We start from the raw sequence: 16209 nt of genomic DNA, 5'->3' as shown, positions 1-16209 counted from the left end.
ACTCCCACTCTGTGTTCTAATTATTGCTTGATAGATTGTTAGTTTTATGTTGTGATGATTTGTGACATTTGTATTCTGTTCTGAAATGTAATGAAATCCCTTATAGGTTGATAAAATTTAAAAATAAATGATCAGATCTATATAATACTATGTGTAAATATTTTTCATTGTATAACTGTTAGATGTAGTGCTGTGATATTAAAACTTTCCAATGAAAGAGAATTTTCTAACCATTAATATCTAACAGATCTTACATTTGTTTTTAGCTTTATTCTCTTCTTCAGGTTCACATCAGTTGCCATGATTTCTTGTATTCACATTGACATTTTTTTGGATTCCTTTCTTGTTTCTTTTGGGGATGAGGGTAATTTTCATAGAGCATTCAGAGAAAAATTTCTGAGCCTTACATGTTCTGAAATGTTTTTAATTGAGTATCACATTTGATTTTTTCTAACAGAAATGTATTGTGTCACAGTTCTAGAGGCTAGACTCAAGGTGTCACAGCACCATGCTCTCTCTGAAGACTCCAGGGACGAATCTGTTTATGCCTTTCTCTTAGCTTCTGGTGTTTGCTTGCATTTTTCGGCATTCCTTGGTTTGCAGCTGCATAAATCCAACCTCTGCCTCCATCTTCACATGGTGTTTTTCCCTCTCTGTGTGTCTCTGTTTCCTTGTTCTCCTTCTTCTAAGGACACCAGTTGTATTGAATTAGGGTCTACCCTAGTTTGGTATGACCTTGACTTAACTTGATTACATTGCTAAGAAATAAGGTCCCATTCACAGGTACTTTTGATGGGGACTTCAATAAATATAGATATAGATATAGATATAGATATAGATATAGATATAGATATAGATATAGATAGATATAGATATAGATATAGATATAGTATAGATATAGATATAGATATAGATATTTTGGGGGTGGCACAATTCATCCTATAACAGCATTGTAAATTTTTACCAGAATATGGCCAATATGCTTATTTAATCCTGTTTAAATAACACAATGGGCTCCTTCAGTTAGAAGATTTACATCTTTGTTTCGATCAAGAAAGTTGTCTTTTATTGTTTTATTAATATCTTCCTTTCTACTGTCTCTGATATTTCTTTCTGAAACTTATATTTGTGAGATCTTGCACTTCCTGGATTAATCCTTCCTATTTCATACTCTCACTGTTTTATTTTCCCTTTTGATGTTTTATGTTCAAGACTTTTCCAGGTTACCACCTTGGTCTTTGTTCCTGTCCTTTTCTTTTCCAACCAATTTTTGAAATGTTTATGTGATGGTAATTTAATTACCAAGAGTTCTTTATTTTTTTCTGTTTTCCTTGTTTTTTTGGAGCAGAATATACTCAGATTCTCTGAGGATAATAATTAGTATTTTGTTCTCCCCTGAATCATACCTTTTTTCACTGGGGCCAGTTATTCTTAATGCCCTTTGTTTTCCTGTGTGGCTCGGTGATGTATTCATAGTTATAAAAGTCTGTAATAACTGGCATAGGTTTCGACTGTCATTTTGAAGGTCTATTTCTCTATTAGCATTCCCATATAAATGACAGGGTCGACCCAGAGTTCATAGTGAGGCGCTGTATAAATGATATGCGGGCTTTCCTGTGTGTGTGTGTGTGTGTGTGTGTGTGTGTGTGTGTGTGTATAGCAGAAGACAGGCTGAGAATACTAACAAGTGTTTAAATAAGGAGGTGTCGCGAGCACCTGTGAAGGACAGTCGCCACATTTCAGTCTCTTCCTGAAAGTCAAGGGGACATTAACCCCTTGGCAGGGCCCTACGTCCCTACGTGTTACTCGTAACACGAGTGGGGAACAAAGTCCTGACACACAGGTTCAGGTAGAGTAAGTAAACAGCTATATTTGGGAGCCAATGTCCCTCCAGAGGCCAATGCTCTGGTAAGCACAGAAGGTTTTACAGAATAGAATAGAATTTAATAACAAACCAAGTCCCAGAGTCAAATTGAGGTGGAGAAGGTCCCTGGTCCGGGAGAGATGACTGGGCCAACGAAGGGTCTGAGGCAAGCTGGTCTTGCAAAGAACTTCGGAGAGTCGGGGAGTATCGCAGCTTGCACCTCGCAGAAGACACTGTCGGGTCGCCCAGATGAACGTCCCAGAGGACGTTGCAGAGTGTGTCGCTCAGAGCCTCGCAGAGGGTCTTAGCCAGAGCGCCCAGTCAGACTACTCACAGCATTGCTCTGGAGTTCTGCTTTTGTCCTCTTTTCCTTGGACTTGTTTACTTCTTAGGTGATGACCAGAAGCTGTTTTGGTGAACAAGTTTATCATTCAATTTTGTTATGCTCAGTTTCACACAAAAACGTTTTTTACTTCACTCTTTTCAGTCTCACACATGTGTGAACATAGTCCTCTCCCTACTAGTAAACACCTTACTTTGCAAACCTCAATTCAACATATATACTCTACAGGAGGGTATTAGGTTATTGCTGAGGGGTTGGAGTCTTGTGTATATTTTCTCTTTTGCTGGAGCTGCCTCTTCTCTCTCCACTGTTCTGTTTCTTATTTGAGGAAGATTTTTGGAGTTACTTCAAGGTCTATTCTCCTTCTCTATCAAGTCCTAACACCTTCATTTGGCATTCTCTCCAGGCACAGATATTCCACTTTCTGGAGAGAACATTTTTACATTTCTCTAAATTTATCCTCTGAGTAAAAACCAACTGCCAACTGCTCTGTTTATGCTAGTCAGAGGGAGGAGGACCTTAACTTCCCAGCTATGGTATTCAGATGCTATTCTTTATTGAGTTGCCCGGATGGTTCTCCTAGACCCCTGGTTGACTATGCACCTAGGAAGACCTGTTCTAACATGAATCTCTTGTAAAAGTTTCTTCTCTTCCTTCTCTGGACGGGCTAATCCCATCTTCATTCTGCTTGCAAAAATGCCTCAGCATTTCTATTTTCCTCATGGAAAGCATTCTCATCAGTATTGTCATATAAGTCTAATAAAATATCAATTTTAGTTGATTTGGGGAAGAAAGACATGTGTACCATCTTCCAATGCAGATTTTTTATACTCTTCAATTTTTTGTTTTTTTTTCCTCATATGTTTTACCACATGAAACTGTGTGTGTCTGCTTTCTTATTTTCCTTGGCATCTGGGAAGATTGTTATGTGGTGTTTTGTATAATTTGCATGATTAGTATACAGTGTTTTCCTATATTGATGCTGTATGAAATGCATTTCAAAAATTAATCATCAAGAAATAAAGTAAGTTCTTGAATGTTTAATAAGCCTACATTAATAATTGGTCTTAAAAATTGAAATACTTTCAGTTTAAAAGCTTTTGCAGTCATATAAAACAATTTAATGGTAGCATTTAAAGTTTAGATCTATTTTTTCTTTTTTTTAACTAGTTGTGTTGAGATATAGTTAACATATAACTTTGTATTAAGGTGTACAACATAATGATTTCCCATATGTACATATTATAAAATGATTATAATAATAAATTTAGTTAACATTTGTCACCTCAAATAGTTACAAGTTTTTTATGAAAACTTTTAAGATCTACTCTTTTAGCAACTTTCAAATATGCCCTACGTATTCGGTATAGTCATCAAACTGTATGTTATATTCCAGCACTTATTTATCTTATATTTTTTTCTTTTTTATTTGTTCTGTGTTTGTAATATTATTTTGGTAATGTGTAAGACGCTTTAGTCAAATTAAGAGAAAATATTTAAAATCTTTCTTTTTCAGCAAAGAATCGTGGAATTGCTATTCCAGTGGATTTGGACAGCCAAGTTAATACTCTTTTCATGAAGAACCATTCAAATATGGTGCAGAGAGCAGCCATGGGTTGGAGACTATCAGCTCGCTCTGGACCACGCTTTAAGGAAGCTCTTGGAGGGCCTGCTTGGGATTATAGAAATATTATTGAAAAATTACAGGTACAATACAAGCATGAAATAGCATTAATGTTCTCTAAATTATAACTTTTAATATATGTAGTCACATATATTAATTTTTAATATATGTAGTCACATATATTAAATAAAATAAGGTTAAAAATATCAAATTCTAGTTGGGGACCAGACTTTCTTTTGTAATTCCCTACCAACACTACCCTTTTTAAAAGCATAGCTTCCAGGTAAAAGTTGTTGTGAGAGTTATTTATTTATTTATTTATTTATTAAAGTTTTCCAATTTTGTTTAACAGACCAGATACTTTAAAAAAAAAATTTATTTTCAATCACAGTTGGCATTCAATATTGTTTTATATTAGTTTCAGGTGTGCAGTATAGTGGTTAGACATTTATATAATTTATGAAGTGATTCCCCCTGATTAGTCTAGTACCCAGCTGGCACTGTACATAGTTATTTCAATATTATATGTTGTAAGTTATTTTTAGTGAGTATATATTTTTTAATGTGTTTATAGTAATGAGTCTTAGTATCAAAATAATAATCATAATATCAATAATAAAATTTGGTAAAATAATTTACCATACAGACACATGTAAAAAATTAGATATTCATAACCTTACTTCAATTTGTCTCTTAGTATTCTCTTATACTCCTTTGGTGAGAATGGTATAAGCACCTTTACTCCCAAATTATTTGTATAGTAACCCTCTCCTGTTTTTTGGCCTGCACATTCTGGGACATTGAGTAAAGAGAGACATTCTACTAGTCTGCTCGGGCTGTGATCACAAAATATCATAGACTGGGTAATTTAACCAACAGAAATTTATTTTCTCACAGTTCTGGAGCTACCGTGTTTCCCCAAAAATAAGACCTAACCGGAAAATAAGCCCTAGCATGATTTTTCAGTATGACATCCCCTGAACATAAACCCTGATACATCTTTTGGAGCAAAAATTAATATAAGACCGGGTCTTATTTTTGGGGAAACACAGTGGAAGCACAAGAGCAGGTGTTGGCAGGTTTGTTTTCTTCTGAGTCCTCTTCTCCTTGGTTTGCGGATGGCTGCCTTGCTATTGTGTTTTCATATGGCCTTTCCTCTTTGCACATACATGTCTGTATTCTGTTATCCTCTTCTTATAAGGACACCAGTCATATTTGATTAGAGTTCACTCATATGAATTCATTTTATCTTAATTATGTCTATAAGGGTCCTATTTCCGATTATAATCACGCTCTGAAGCACTGGGGGTTAGGACATCACTATATGAGTTTTGAGGGAGACACAATTCAATCTATAACATACATCTTCCCACCCACATAATTATAGAAGACTTCATGGAACAAATTTGAGGAAATGGTCAAGACATGAACTGGAATAAATATTATGAGTGGTCACATGTAGATTAATTGGTGGAGGTGCAGAGTTTTAATAGATGAGTGTTACAGGTGGCTAAAAAGACAAGTTACACTCAGTATGAGGAACTTGAAGCCTATAAGTCATTAAAAGTTTAGAGGAAAATGTCAATATAAGTGATTAAACAATTACTGGTTTGTAGAATAGAATTATCAGAAAGAGACTAGAGGAAGGCAGATTAATAGGAATTACTAAAGGTCTTACTTAGCCAGGTGTCAGTATGAATGAAACGAAGAAACAGGTGTTGCAAAAAATAAGGAAGGCAAGGTCTATAGACTTGGTGGCTGCTGGATGGAGATACAGAGAGGCATTTGAGAGGCACTAATGATTGGAGACTAGGTGATATCATTAAGACTCTTTATTGTAAGAGGGAAGGAGAAAATATAGTAGAAGTATGTTAGCTATGGTCATTGAAAATAAGCTGAATTAGGTTAACAAACTACTGAATATAATGAAGTGAAGTCTATATTTATAGATAATAGTTAGAGTGAGAAGAGTAGATGGAATATTCGGATAGTGACAGAAAAAAAAAAAAAAGTCTTACGAGAGGCCAGGATTGGTAGAATGGCCAAATAAGAGAGAAAAAAGGCAGGGTCAAAAAGGAGGGGAGTCAGGTTTATGAGAGCCAAATAAGTAGAATATTTCAGAGGAGAGGTAGATAACAGTGTCAACCAGCACACAGGGGCTATTCCTAAACTTGTTTTAGCATGGTCATTGGCATTCATTAAATAAGCATGTATTGGTGAAAGCTCTATACCAGCCACTGTGTGTTGGACATAGAACCGTAAGGCCTATGCCTTTATGGAACACACATTCTAGCCCAGTAAATATATAGTGTTAGATAGTTAAAACTGCTACGAATAAATAAATCAGGGTAACAACATAGTGGACAGTCATTGCAAGAATGATCTTATAGCTGGAAGCACCTCTCTATTGTAGAGGTAACATTTGCATTGAGTAATCTATCCTGAATAATCTATCATGAATAATAATCCTGAAGAGGAATAATCTGTTCAAAGAGTTGAGGACAGAGAGTTTTAGGGGATGGAAGAGTAAATGCAATAGTGCAATGGCAGGAGCAAGGTTGTGTGTTTGAGGGACCCAGAGAAGCCCATTGGGGCAGGAATTTAATGAGCAAGGTAATATGAAATAAGAAGTCAAATCATGTAGAGACTTACATGGTAAGGCATTTGAATTTTATTCTAAGTGAGAAGGCAAATCATTGGAGGTTTTCAGCAGAGGATAGGCATAACTTGGTTTACCTTTTAAAAGATCACTGTGGATTGTGAGTGGTGAGTGGTTTGTAGGGTCCAAACATGGAAGCCATGAGTCTATTGCATTAATTCAGGCAAAAGTTGATGGTGATTGGGCTTACGTGGGTAGCAATAATAACAAAAATGTGAATACATTTTGGCTCTATTTGGTTACAGGGCCAACAGGACTTGGTAGATGGATGGATGAGTTGTGGGGCTGGAAAGAGGAATCAAAGTTGGGTCTGGGTATGATATGATTGGATCATTTGCTAAGATAGGGAAGAATGGGAGAGTTGGAGTCAGGACTTCTATATGGAGAATTTTAAATTTGAAATGCCTATTTAGCTATCAATGTGGGTATGTTAAATAGGCAGTTGGATATATGAGTCTGGAGTGGTTTGGAAAGATGTCCATACAGGAAATATAAGTGTAGGAATTTTCAGCAGATATATGATGTGAAAACCATGGAATTGGATGAGATCTTCACAAGAAAGTGTAGATATAGAAAAGACCAGGAACTACCAGTAGTTGGCAAAAGAATGGTCAGGACATAGGTGGGAAATAAAGAAAGTGTGATGTTACAGAGCCAAGAGCAGAAAGTGTTTGACAAAGTAGGAACAAGTATGTAACATGCTTAGCAGTGGTTGGGTAAGGTGAGGACAGAAAAGTAACCACTGGATTTGGCAACAGGGTAATGATTGCAGTTAATACCACTACTCAATAATAATGATTACTAACATTTATTAAGGGATAATAAATGGCCAGTATGTGTTAGAGGCTGTTCTGTGTGTTTACCTTTAATCTTTACCGCAAGCCCATGTGATTGCTGGTATCATTATCCTGAGTTTATACGTAGGGAAATAATGAATTAGAGAGACTACATAGTTGGCCTTTGATCAAAAAAAGAGATGAAGACACAATTCACATCATAGAAACCTGTGCACAACTTGTTTAGTAAATGAAATGAAGAGTAGTAATATGAAAAATAGTATGTTTTAGGGACATTTTATGAAATATGGTCATGTTTGATAAACATATTCTCTTCCCATCTTTATGAAATATCTAGTTTCCCATTTACATCATTTTCTTCCTGTACTCTCTTTGAACTGTCTTTAAAAAGTTCTTAGAAGACTTATTTAGAGAAGTTGAAATAGAAATGATAACCTTTGTTAAAAGGGGAAGAAAAATTTAAACAAGAGTTAACTCCTGAAATCCACTGGTTACGAAACCAAGAGAGATGGTACCCCCATCTGTGTTGCTGTAGCTGAGAGTAACAATAAGCAATTGTCAGTCAGCTTTCTGCTTAACAAAAAATGTCATAGCTATGGGTGAATAAAGTATTTCTTTATGTGAGAAGATTATTTTTGGTCTTCTAACATAGTTATTTTAAAAACAAAAAGGGGATGCTTTAATCATTAAAGAATGTTCAGTAAATTATCATTGCCTACAGTTCATTTTAGAAACATGTCAGGATGCTTTCAGCTATAATTAGCACAATATTCAACTAATAGTGGCTTAAACAATAAAAATATATTGTTTCGCATAGCAAGGAATCTGGAGTCGGGGCTCTTTCTGAGTTAGTTAATTCATCAGCTCTATAGGTAAGGGTCCTAACACCATTGGTCTGTTGGCTTTCATCTTAAAGCTGGTCTCCCAGGGTCATAGTAGAGCTGCCTCACATTTTGGATTCACACTCCACACTATCTTGATAGCCATAGGAATCTGCCCCCTTATCTCCCAACACATGCCCCCACATGCTCAGCAGACTTTACCTGATGTCTTATTGGCCAGGACCTTGCCACGTAATCATGCCTAGGCCGCTAGATCAATCCCTGGCACAGCAAGTGGAGTGACCATGACTAGCTTAAACTAATCAACCTTTGACCCTAAGCTGAAGGAGGCTCATCTCTCTGAGAATGTTGCTGCCTGATTCAGAAACAAGCATGGGGATTCTGTTAGCAAGGAAGAGGGTGAAGAAAGGCTGTTGAGTAGGTAACCAATAGTGTTTATCAAACAATATAATTTCCAATACTATTAAATGTTATTGAACCTTTGCGTAGTACTAAGGCTGCTTCCAATAATATATTTAGGAATTTCCCCATTGGAAGAAATGGTTAGTTCTGATGACCAATAACGCATATAAAATCTCTCTCTCTTTTAGCTCTTCCACAATCATGCCCCAAATTATTCCAGTTTGATGAATACGTGTCATGTCTCCATTACAATCCTAGACACTGCAGGGCTTGTCACCGTGGCTTTATTGACTTCCTCTTGTGTGTATATCCTTAGAAATCATAGAGCTACCCATTCCTCCCTTACCTTATAAATGAAAAAGGAGACTCAGGCAGTATTTATACAGAAAACCAGATTATACTTAAAACACAGACATCAGTGCCATGGGAAGGTAGAGTACACATTCTCTGAAATTGCCACGACTCATTCCTGGTTAGTATTCTGAGGCTTGTCATAGCTTCAAAGGATGAAATTTTACTTGGGTCTTCACGTGGGTTCTTTTGTGCTTTATTCCTTAGGACGTAGTGGCCTCCTTGGAGCAACAGTTCAGCCCGATGATGCAGGCTGAATTCTCAGTGTTGGTTGATGTGTTGTACAGTCCAGAACTTCTGTTCCCTGAGGGGAGTGATGCAAGAATACGATGTGGTGCTTTCATGTCCAAGTAAGTGGGTGCAAGCTGAGATTCTGTTAGTGTTACCAAACTAAGATGGCCTCTACCATTTCTGCTGTTTACTCTGCTGGCCCATAACAACAGTCCACAGAGTATGTGAAAGGTCTAAAATCCATGTTAAAAAATACTTCCAAACTCATTAATTGGATTTAATTGAAATTTTATTCTGGCGAAGGATATCATATTTTACTAAAATTTACTGAAAATGAAATGCGTTATTATTGGGCACAAAATATTTTGGTTCTAGTTCTTTTCTATAACTATATCGTGTGACACTTGAAAACGATTCCTGTTTAAAGTCACTGGTTTTCATTAGCACAGAGAGAAAGAAAATGGAGCTAACATTTATTGAGGTCTTAACTGTGTGCATTATTGTCCTATGTGTGTCTACCAATTTTATCTAATGTACACAAACACTGGGAGATTGACAGTCAGCTTCATTTTACAGATGAGAAAGCTGAGATTCAGGTGTGCTTCAGGTAAAGAGCTGTTAGTTCTCATACTCAGCACTCTGTCGTGCTGCCTCCATGATCCTTCTCTGCAGCTCTTTCATTTACTTATTTTTCATAACATTTGTGTGGTATTGTCAGATCTGTTAGAGTTAATATATTTATCCTAGAATATTTCCATTTTAATGGTAAATGAAAAATTTTCAAGGAAGATCTGTAAGTATAAGCAATTGTGGGAAAAAAAATATAACTAGCCTCAGAAAGAAGGGACATATCTTAACATGGAGGGCACTTCACTGAATGATTTACAAGTCATCACATGTAGACTCAAGATGGCCAGCCAGAGATACCTCGTTTCCTTGGGGAGAGTATCTAGATGGAGAATTGCAGAATGCTGCCAACCCCCTTGACCATCATCCACCATAGTTATTTCCTGTGTGACTGAGGATATTGCTGAAAGAAGTCTCAAAACCTCTTCTATTGACTATGACTTACTGAGGAAGAAATTGCAGGATTAGGGGACACAAGAGTATGTTCCTTTCTTTTACCAGTTAAAGCTGGGATTTAGGGAGAGAAAACAAGATATGGGATGAGAAGAACTGACTACAGGGATGATAATTACAAATAGTGATGATAGTGATGTAGGGTTTCTATATAATGGCCAGAATCATGGATTGTTGGCTGTAGACTCAGTATATTTTAAGGGAACTAGGAACAAATGTATCTGTTAGGGCATTTGCCAGTATTGGTTGATATGTTGTGCACTCCAGAACTACTGTTCTAATTTGTATTAGAAGACTTGTCAGTCTTCTAATAAGAATTTTTAAATGAAGAGGTCTAGAGTGTCTATAAAACTGATGACTGTGGAGGCCATTAGAAAAAATAAAAAATAAAGAAGTATTGCCTAGTAATATAGTATAAAAATAAGGTCTTTGAAAAATACCCTTTACCTTCTGTGAATATATATTGATGTATAGAATGTGGGTTAAAAAAGGGGTTATAAACCTGAGATTTTTAACTCCAGAAAATTGATATGGAAAAATAATAAGATAGATATATTCCAGAGTCTAGAACAGGAATTGGCAAACTCTAGCCTGTAGGCTAAACTGGTCCCCTTGATTATTTTTGCAAATAAAGTTTTATTGAAACGCAGTCATATACATTCATTTACATATTGTCTGTGGTTGCTTTCATACTACTGTGGCAGAGTCTACTAGTAGTTGCCTAGTCTGTATGGCCCATAAAACCTAGAACATTTACTATTTGGCCCTTTAGAAAAAAAGTTTGCTGATACAGTGTTAAGATGGCTGTTAATACATCAGCTACTAGATATACATGGTTATTTAAAACTTAAAATTAATAAAAATAAAATATTCAGTTCCTTAGTCACATTTACCACATTTTAAGTGCTCAATAGCCATATGTGGCTAGCAGCTAACAAATCTGGCAGCACAGATACAGAACATTTCAATTGTCCCAGAAAACGTTCTGCTGGACAGCACTGGTCTAGAACTTAAAGATATAGGTCTATGAGCAGGTCATATTAAACAATGCAGAATATTAAGAAAATATTGACTTGTGCTGAAGGTGAGGCAAGTCTGTTACAACATCAGGTAAACTAAAAGGAGAGAAGCAGAGTGATATGACGGTGGGAATATATTACATCCTACACTCAGATGGAGAAAGGTGTCGCACTTGCTTTAGTGGTTAGAGAAGAGGTTTTTGTACTGTGAGGATTGTATTATGGCCTGAGGTTCAGGAATGTCAATTTTCTGCCCTAGTGCTTATCTGACTTCTTCCTCAGCTCTACGAAGAACCAAGGGCTTTATCTTCAAGAATATCTAATGAAATTAGAATCCAACTTTATAAATGACTATGCAAGGGGCCGTGCATTAATTACTGTGCTGAGCTCTCTGGTGGAGTTTTGTTGGAGAATATAGTTTAGGTCTAGGGTTTAAGTAGGGCTTCCAACTTTCTCTAATGAATTTAACTCTTGGAACTTATTGACTCAGATGGGTCTGCTGGATAACATGAGGGATAGATCCCAGGAAAGAACCCAAATGCACATATCTACTTAGTCACATAGAGTGAGAGAGAACAGAATAAAGAGAGAATAGATCAATGTGGGTGTTAACTGTTAAAGTATCTGGTTACAGTCCATTCAAACCTGCACTTACTTCTCACTTATGAGAAGAATCTCAGAGTTTTACAAACTGGGATTTGATCCAAATAACATAGGGGGGAGAGACAACCATTAATTTAAAAAAATGAATTAGGAAATAATATAAAATACCAGAGTGCGTCTCATGTAGTAAAGGTAACTTTTGTGTTTTACAAATATACAAATATTTATGTAGGAGGTTGTTTTGTGAAACTTATTTTTTCCTTAGATCATAGAAAAAAATACTTGAAAGCCTTTGATGTAACACAACCAAACATTACGTAAGAGATGAACACTTTGTAGAAATCACTAACAAGTGGCCATTCATTCTTATATATCCAATTGATATTTTCAAATGGTTAGTGAATTAAATATTTTATCTAAAGACAAGTTAAAGAAAATGGGAACACCCAGATAGAAAAAAAATCAAAAGAAATTTACAATGCCTACTAAATTACTTTCATGCATTCAGAGACTATCATGTGAAAGAAAGGACCAAATAGCAGAGGTTTTAGAGAGACAGGTTTTTTTCCTTTCAAGGAGAACTTTAGAACAGCTATTCTGCCTGCTGCACTTGACCACATGGATATATAAACCATGATGCTCAGACTTAACATGTCTAAAAGGAGCTCACTGTTTCTTTTCACTCCTTAAGCATGACATAGCTATCATTTAAAAGTATCACTGCCCATCTACTAACCCAGCCTATAAATTCCAGGCATCTATTATCTGCCTTTCGTCTTCTACTTCCCATATGTCATTATTTACCAAGTCTTGGCTATTTCATTTTTTTTTATTATTTTTTTGTTAAAGTATAGCTGATATATAACATTATATTAGTTTCAGGTGTACAACATAGTGATTCAACATTTATATACTTTATGAAATGATCACAGTAAGTCTAGTAACCATCTGTCACCATAAAAAATTACTATATTATTGACTCTTTTCCCTATGCTGTTCATAACATCCCTGTGACTTATTTATTTTATAACTAGAAGTTTGTACCTCTCAATACCCTTCACCTTTTTCGCTCTTCTCCCTGCCGCCTTCCCCTCTGGCTACTGTCAGTTTGTTTTCTGTATCTATGAGTCTGTTCCTGTTTTATTTGTTCATTTGTTTTGTTTTTTTGATTCCACATATAAGTGCAGTCATATGGTATTTGTCTTCTTTTGTCTGACTTATTTTACTTAGCATAATACCCTTTACGTCCATCCATGTTGTCACAAATAGCAAGGTTTCATTCCTTTTTATGGCTGAGTAATACTCCATTGTGTGTATATATATTGCACATCTTTATCCATCCATCTATCAGTGGATACCTAGGTAGCTTCAATATCTTGACTATTGTAAATAATGCTACAATGAACATAGGGTGCATATATTTTTTCATATTAGTGTTTTCATTTTCTTCAGATAAATGTCCAAAAGTGGAATTTCTGGTTATATGGTAGTTCTATTTTTAATTTTTTGAGGAAACTCCATACTGTTTCCGATAATGGCTGCACCAATCTTCAATCCAACCGACAATGCAGTGGGTTCCCTTATCTCCACACCCTCGCCAACACTTGTAATTTGTTGTTTTTTTTATAATAGCCATTCTGACTGGTGTGTGGTGATATCTCACTGTGGTCCTGATGATTAGTGATGTTGAGCATCTTTCCATGTGTCTTCTTTGAAGAAGTATCTAATCAGGTCCTCTGCCCATCTTTTAATCATGTTGTTTGTTTTTTGATGTTGAGTTGTGTGAACTGTTTATATATTTTGGATATTAACCCCTTATCGAATATATTGTTTGCAAATATCTTCTCCCATTTAGTAGGTTGCTTTTTCTTCTTGTTGGTTTCTTTTGCTGTGAAGCCTTGGCTATTTTATTTCTATATTGCTTCTTGTATCCATACCCCATCATATGCTCTATTCATCTCCTACCTTGTTCTCACTCTTCCATGTCACCTTCCCCACTGCCATTGAGGTATTTTTTTTCACACGTAGACAGGGTCGTTCAGGTCCTTTGAAACAGTGGTTCCCTATTTTCTATAAAGTCCAGACTCTAGAATAATATTTCCAGTTCCTTCTTTTCAGACCATATCTCTTATACTCTCCTCTTCCAAATCCTTAAGTGTCAGCTGCCAGTTGGGGTACTTATCATTTCTTGGACATGACGGTTAGCTTTCTGTTTCTGCCTTCTCTGTCCAGTCTTCTCTGCCAGGTGAAACCTTCATAGTTAAATGTTATCTCTTCACAGAAACTTTCTCTGTCAGCCCTAGGCAACTGTCCTAACAGAATGTAACAGTTTCTTTGTCTAGGTTGTGGCATTACAAATACCTGTGTTGTAGCACTCACATGTCATGAAAGAGGTGGCTGCGTGCAACCTACTGTTGCTGGGACTGTCTTCATAGTAACTCTGAGACTCGAGATCTGTGAACTGTGTCATGTCACCACAGAGTGGTGCTTCAGAATCTTGGCTCTGAAGTCAAATGGACTTGGGTCTATTTCCAGATGCCACCACTTAATAATTGTGTAACCAGAGGCAAGTTGCGTTATCTCTCTGGACCTCTGCTTTCTGCTCAGTAAAATTAGCCTGATAATAGAAGCTGTAGCTTTGGCTTGTTGTGAGGATGAATTAAGAGAATCCATGGGAAGTCCTTGTACGTTACCCTGACACCCGATAAGCCACTTACTAGCCATCATCTACTGAAAGCTCAATTTTCCTTAGGATTTGTCCCACAGAACTTCTGTTATGTTACTAAAATCAGATCATTCCATAATATTCTACATCATTTGGTTTTTTTCCAGGAAGACTTGTATCTCACGGGGTCATTTTGAGAACCAGCTTGTTCAGAGCTACATATGCTAAGTTGCAAATTCTAATGGTGAACACTTTACTTGATTTTGACTTCTTGGGGATGTTGTGTAACTGTTATCCTCAAACTTTTCTCCTGAAAGAACAACAGTGCAAAGGTTACCACTATAAAATGAGAGTTTTTGTCCAAATTATAGCAAGTATAGTAAATGGATAGATGTCTTAGTGTTACTTTTTGTTTTCGTTTTTGTTTTGCTTCCAATCACAAAAATGCCTGTTTGTACTAAAAACTGCCTGTTTCTACCTAGCAGTGAAGATTATTGTTAATGGAAACTGGAAGACAGCCCATTATACAAAGATTGCAATTTATAAATTTATATACTGCTACTGCTATATAATTAATGTAGCATAGTACATAGAAAATAATATAGTATAACAGAATAAAATGTAATATGCTGCAAATATTCATATTTCTCTACTAGTAAGATAATCAGTGTTTCATTGTTTTTCAAAGAGTATAGTGTCCCACTAAAAGTGCACTACCTGAATAATTTAGAAGCTCTAAGATATATTGCCTGTAAAACAAAAGATGTTTTATAATAAAAAGTCTGTAAGTTGAAATGAAATTTTTAAACTTTTGAAAACAGGTATCTATCTTGTTTACTTCATATTCTCAAATAATAGTGTGATTTTTTTTTCCCCTCTAGCATATGATGTTAGTATATAGCTTGAAGAAAAATCTCTGTCCTATTTAAGCTTTAATGTTTTGCTTTAAGGTTGATTAATCATACAAAGAAACTAATGGAGAAAGAAGAAAAACTGTGCATTAAAATTCTTCAGACTTTACGAGAAATGCTGGAGAAGAAAGACAGCTTTGTGGAAGAGGTATTTAAAAATTTTTTTTAGTACTTGAAAGTAAAGGAGAATTTCTAGAATACTGTAACCAATGAATTAAAATAGGTTATTATATAATTGCTTGTATTTCATATTAATGGAATGTGTACTTTAGATGAATGAGATAATTTGAATTTTTATAGTATTCGTCTTTCATGTCTGCTTTGAATTGAGAAATAACTAAGATTAAAATGGCCCAAGTATTCGGTTTATTTGTTTTTTTATTATAGTCTATCTTGAATATGTATATTTTTCTCATATAGCTTCAATGGACCAAATAACCTTTTTCAATAATGGGCAACTGAGATGCATTACTAAGATTTTATATCAAGTTCTGCTGCATATTAAAGTGAGCTATGCATTTTGGTATATGTTAATTTTTATTGTAAATATATGTTCATGTCATTTTCTATAATATTTTGCCAATTATAAAATAATACTTTTAAAAAATAAATAGGATATGAGTTTCTATTCTTAACTATATTAATTTAAATATTGCATACATGATTTTCAGGGAATATCAACTTATAGACGATAATTGTCAGCTTGTTATTAAAAATGACAGCTCAGGTGCTCATTAAGAGATAGCTAGCAGCATGTTTAATACCCAAGGTAATACACTTAAATGTGAAACATAAATCTAGTGTAGCTTTTTTTTTTT

The 16209-nt window shown here is 35.5% G+C and overlaps 1 protein-coding gene across 1 annotated transcript in view; it reads left to right on the top strand.

Annotated features, from left to right (window-relative positions):
• The window catches only part of ITPR2 (inositol 1,4,5-trisphosphate receptor type 2), a 432120-nt gene that overhangs the window by 225100 nt on the left and 190811 nt on the right, over positions 1-16209 (top strand). Inside the window, exons 35-37 of the mRNA XM_019737570.3 lie at positions 3724-3914; positions 9090-9232; positions 15431-15539. Of these exons, the coding sequence (XP_019593129.2) occupies positions 3724-3914; positions 9090-9232; positions 15431-15539 (443 nt within the window). The remainder of the gene's footprint in view (positions 1-3723; positions 3915-9089; positions 9233-15430; positions 15540-16209) is intronic.

This window comes from Rhinolophus sinicus, chromosome 1 (genome assembly GCF_057876585.1).
Source record: "Rhinolophus sinicus isolate RSI-liver-muscle chromosome 1, RSI-T2T, whole genome shotgun sequence".
Taxonomy (NCBI): domain Eukaryota; kingdom Metazoa; phylum Chordata; class Mammalia; order Chiroptera; family Rhinolophidae; genus Rhinolophus; species Rhinolophus sinicus.
Note: the sequence above shows the minus strand (reverse complement) of the source record. Positions and strands in the feature narration are given on the sequence as shown.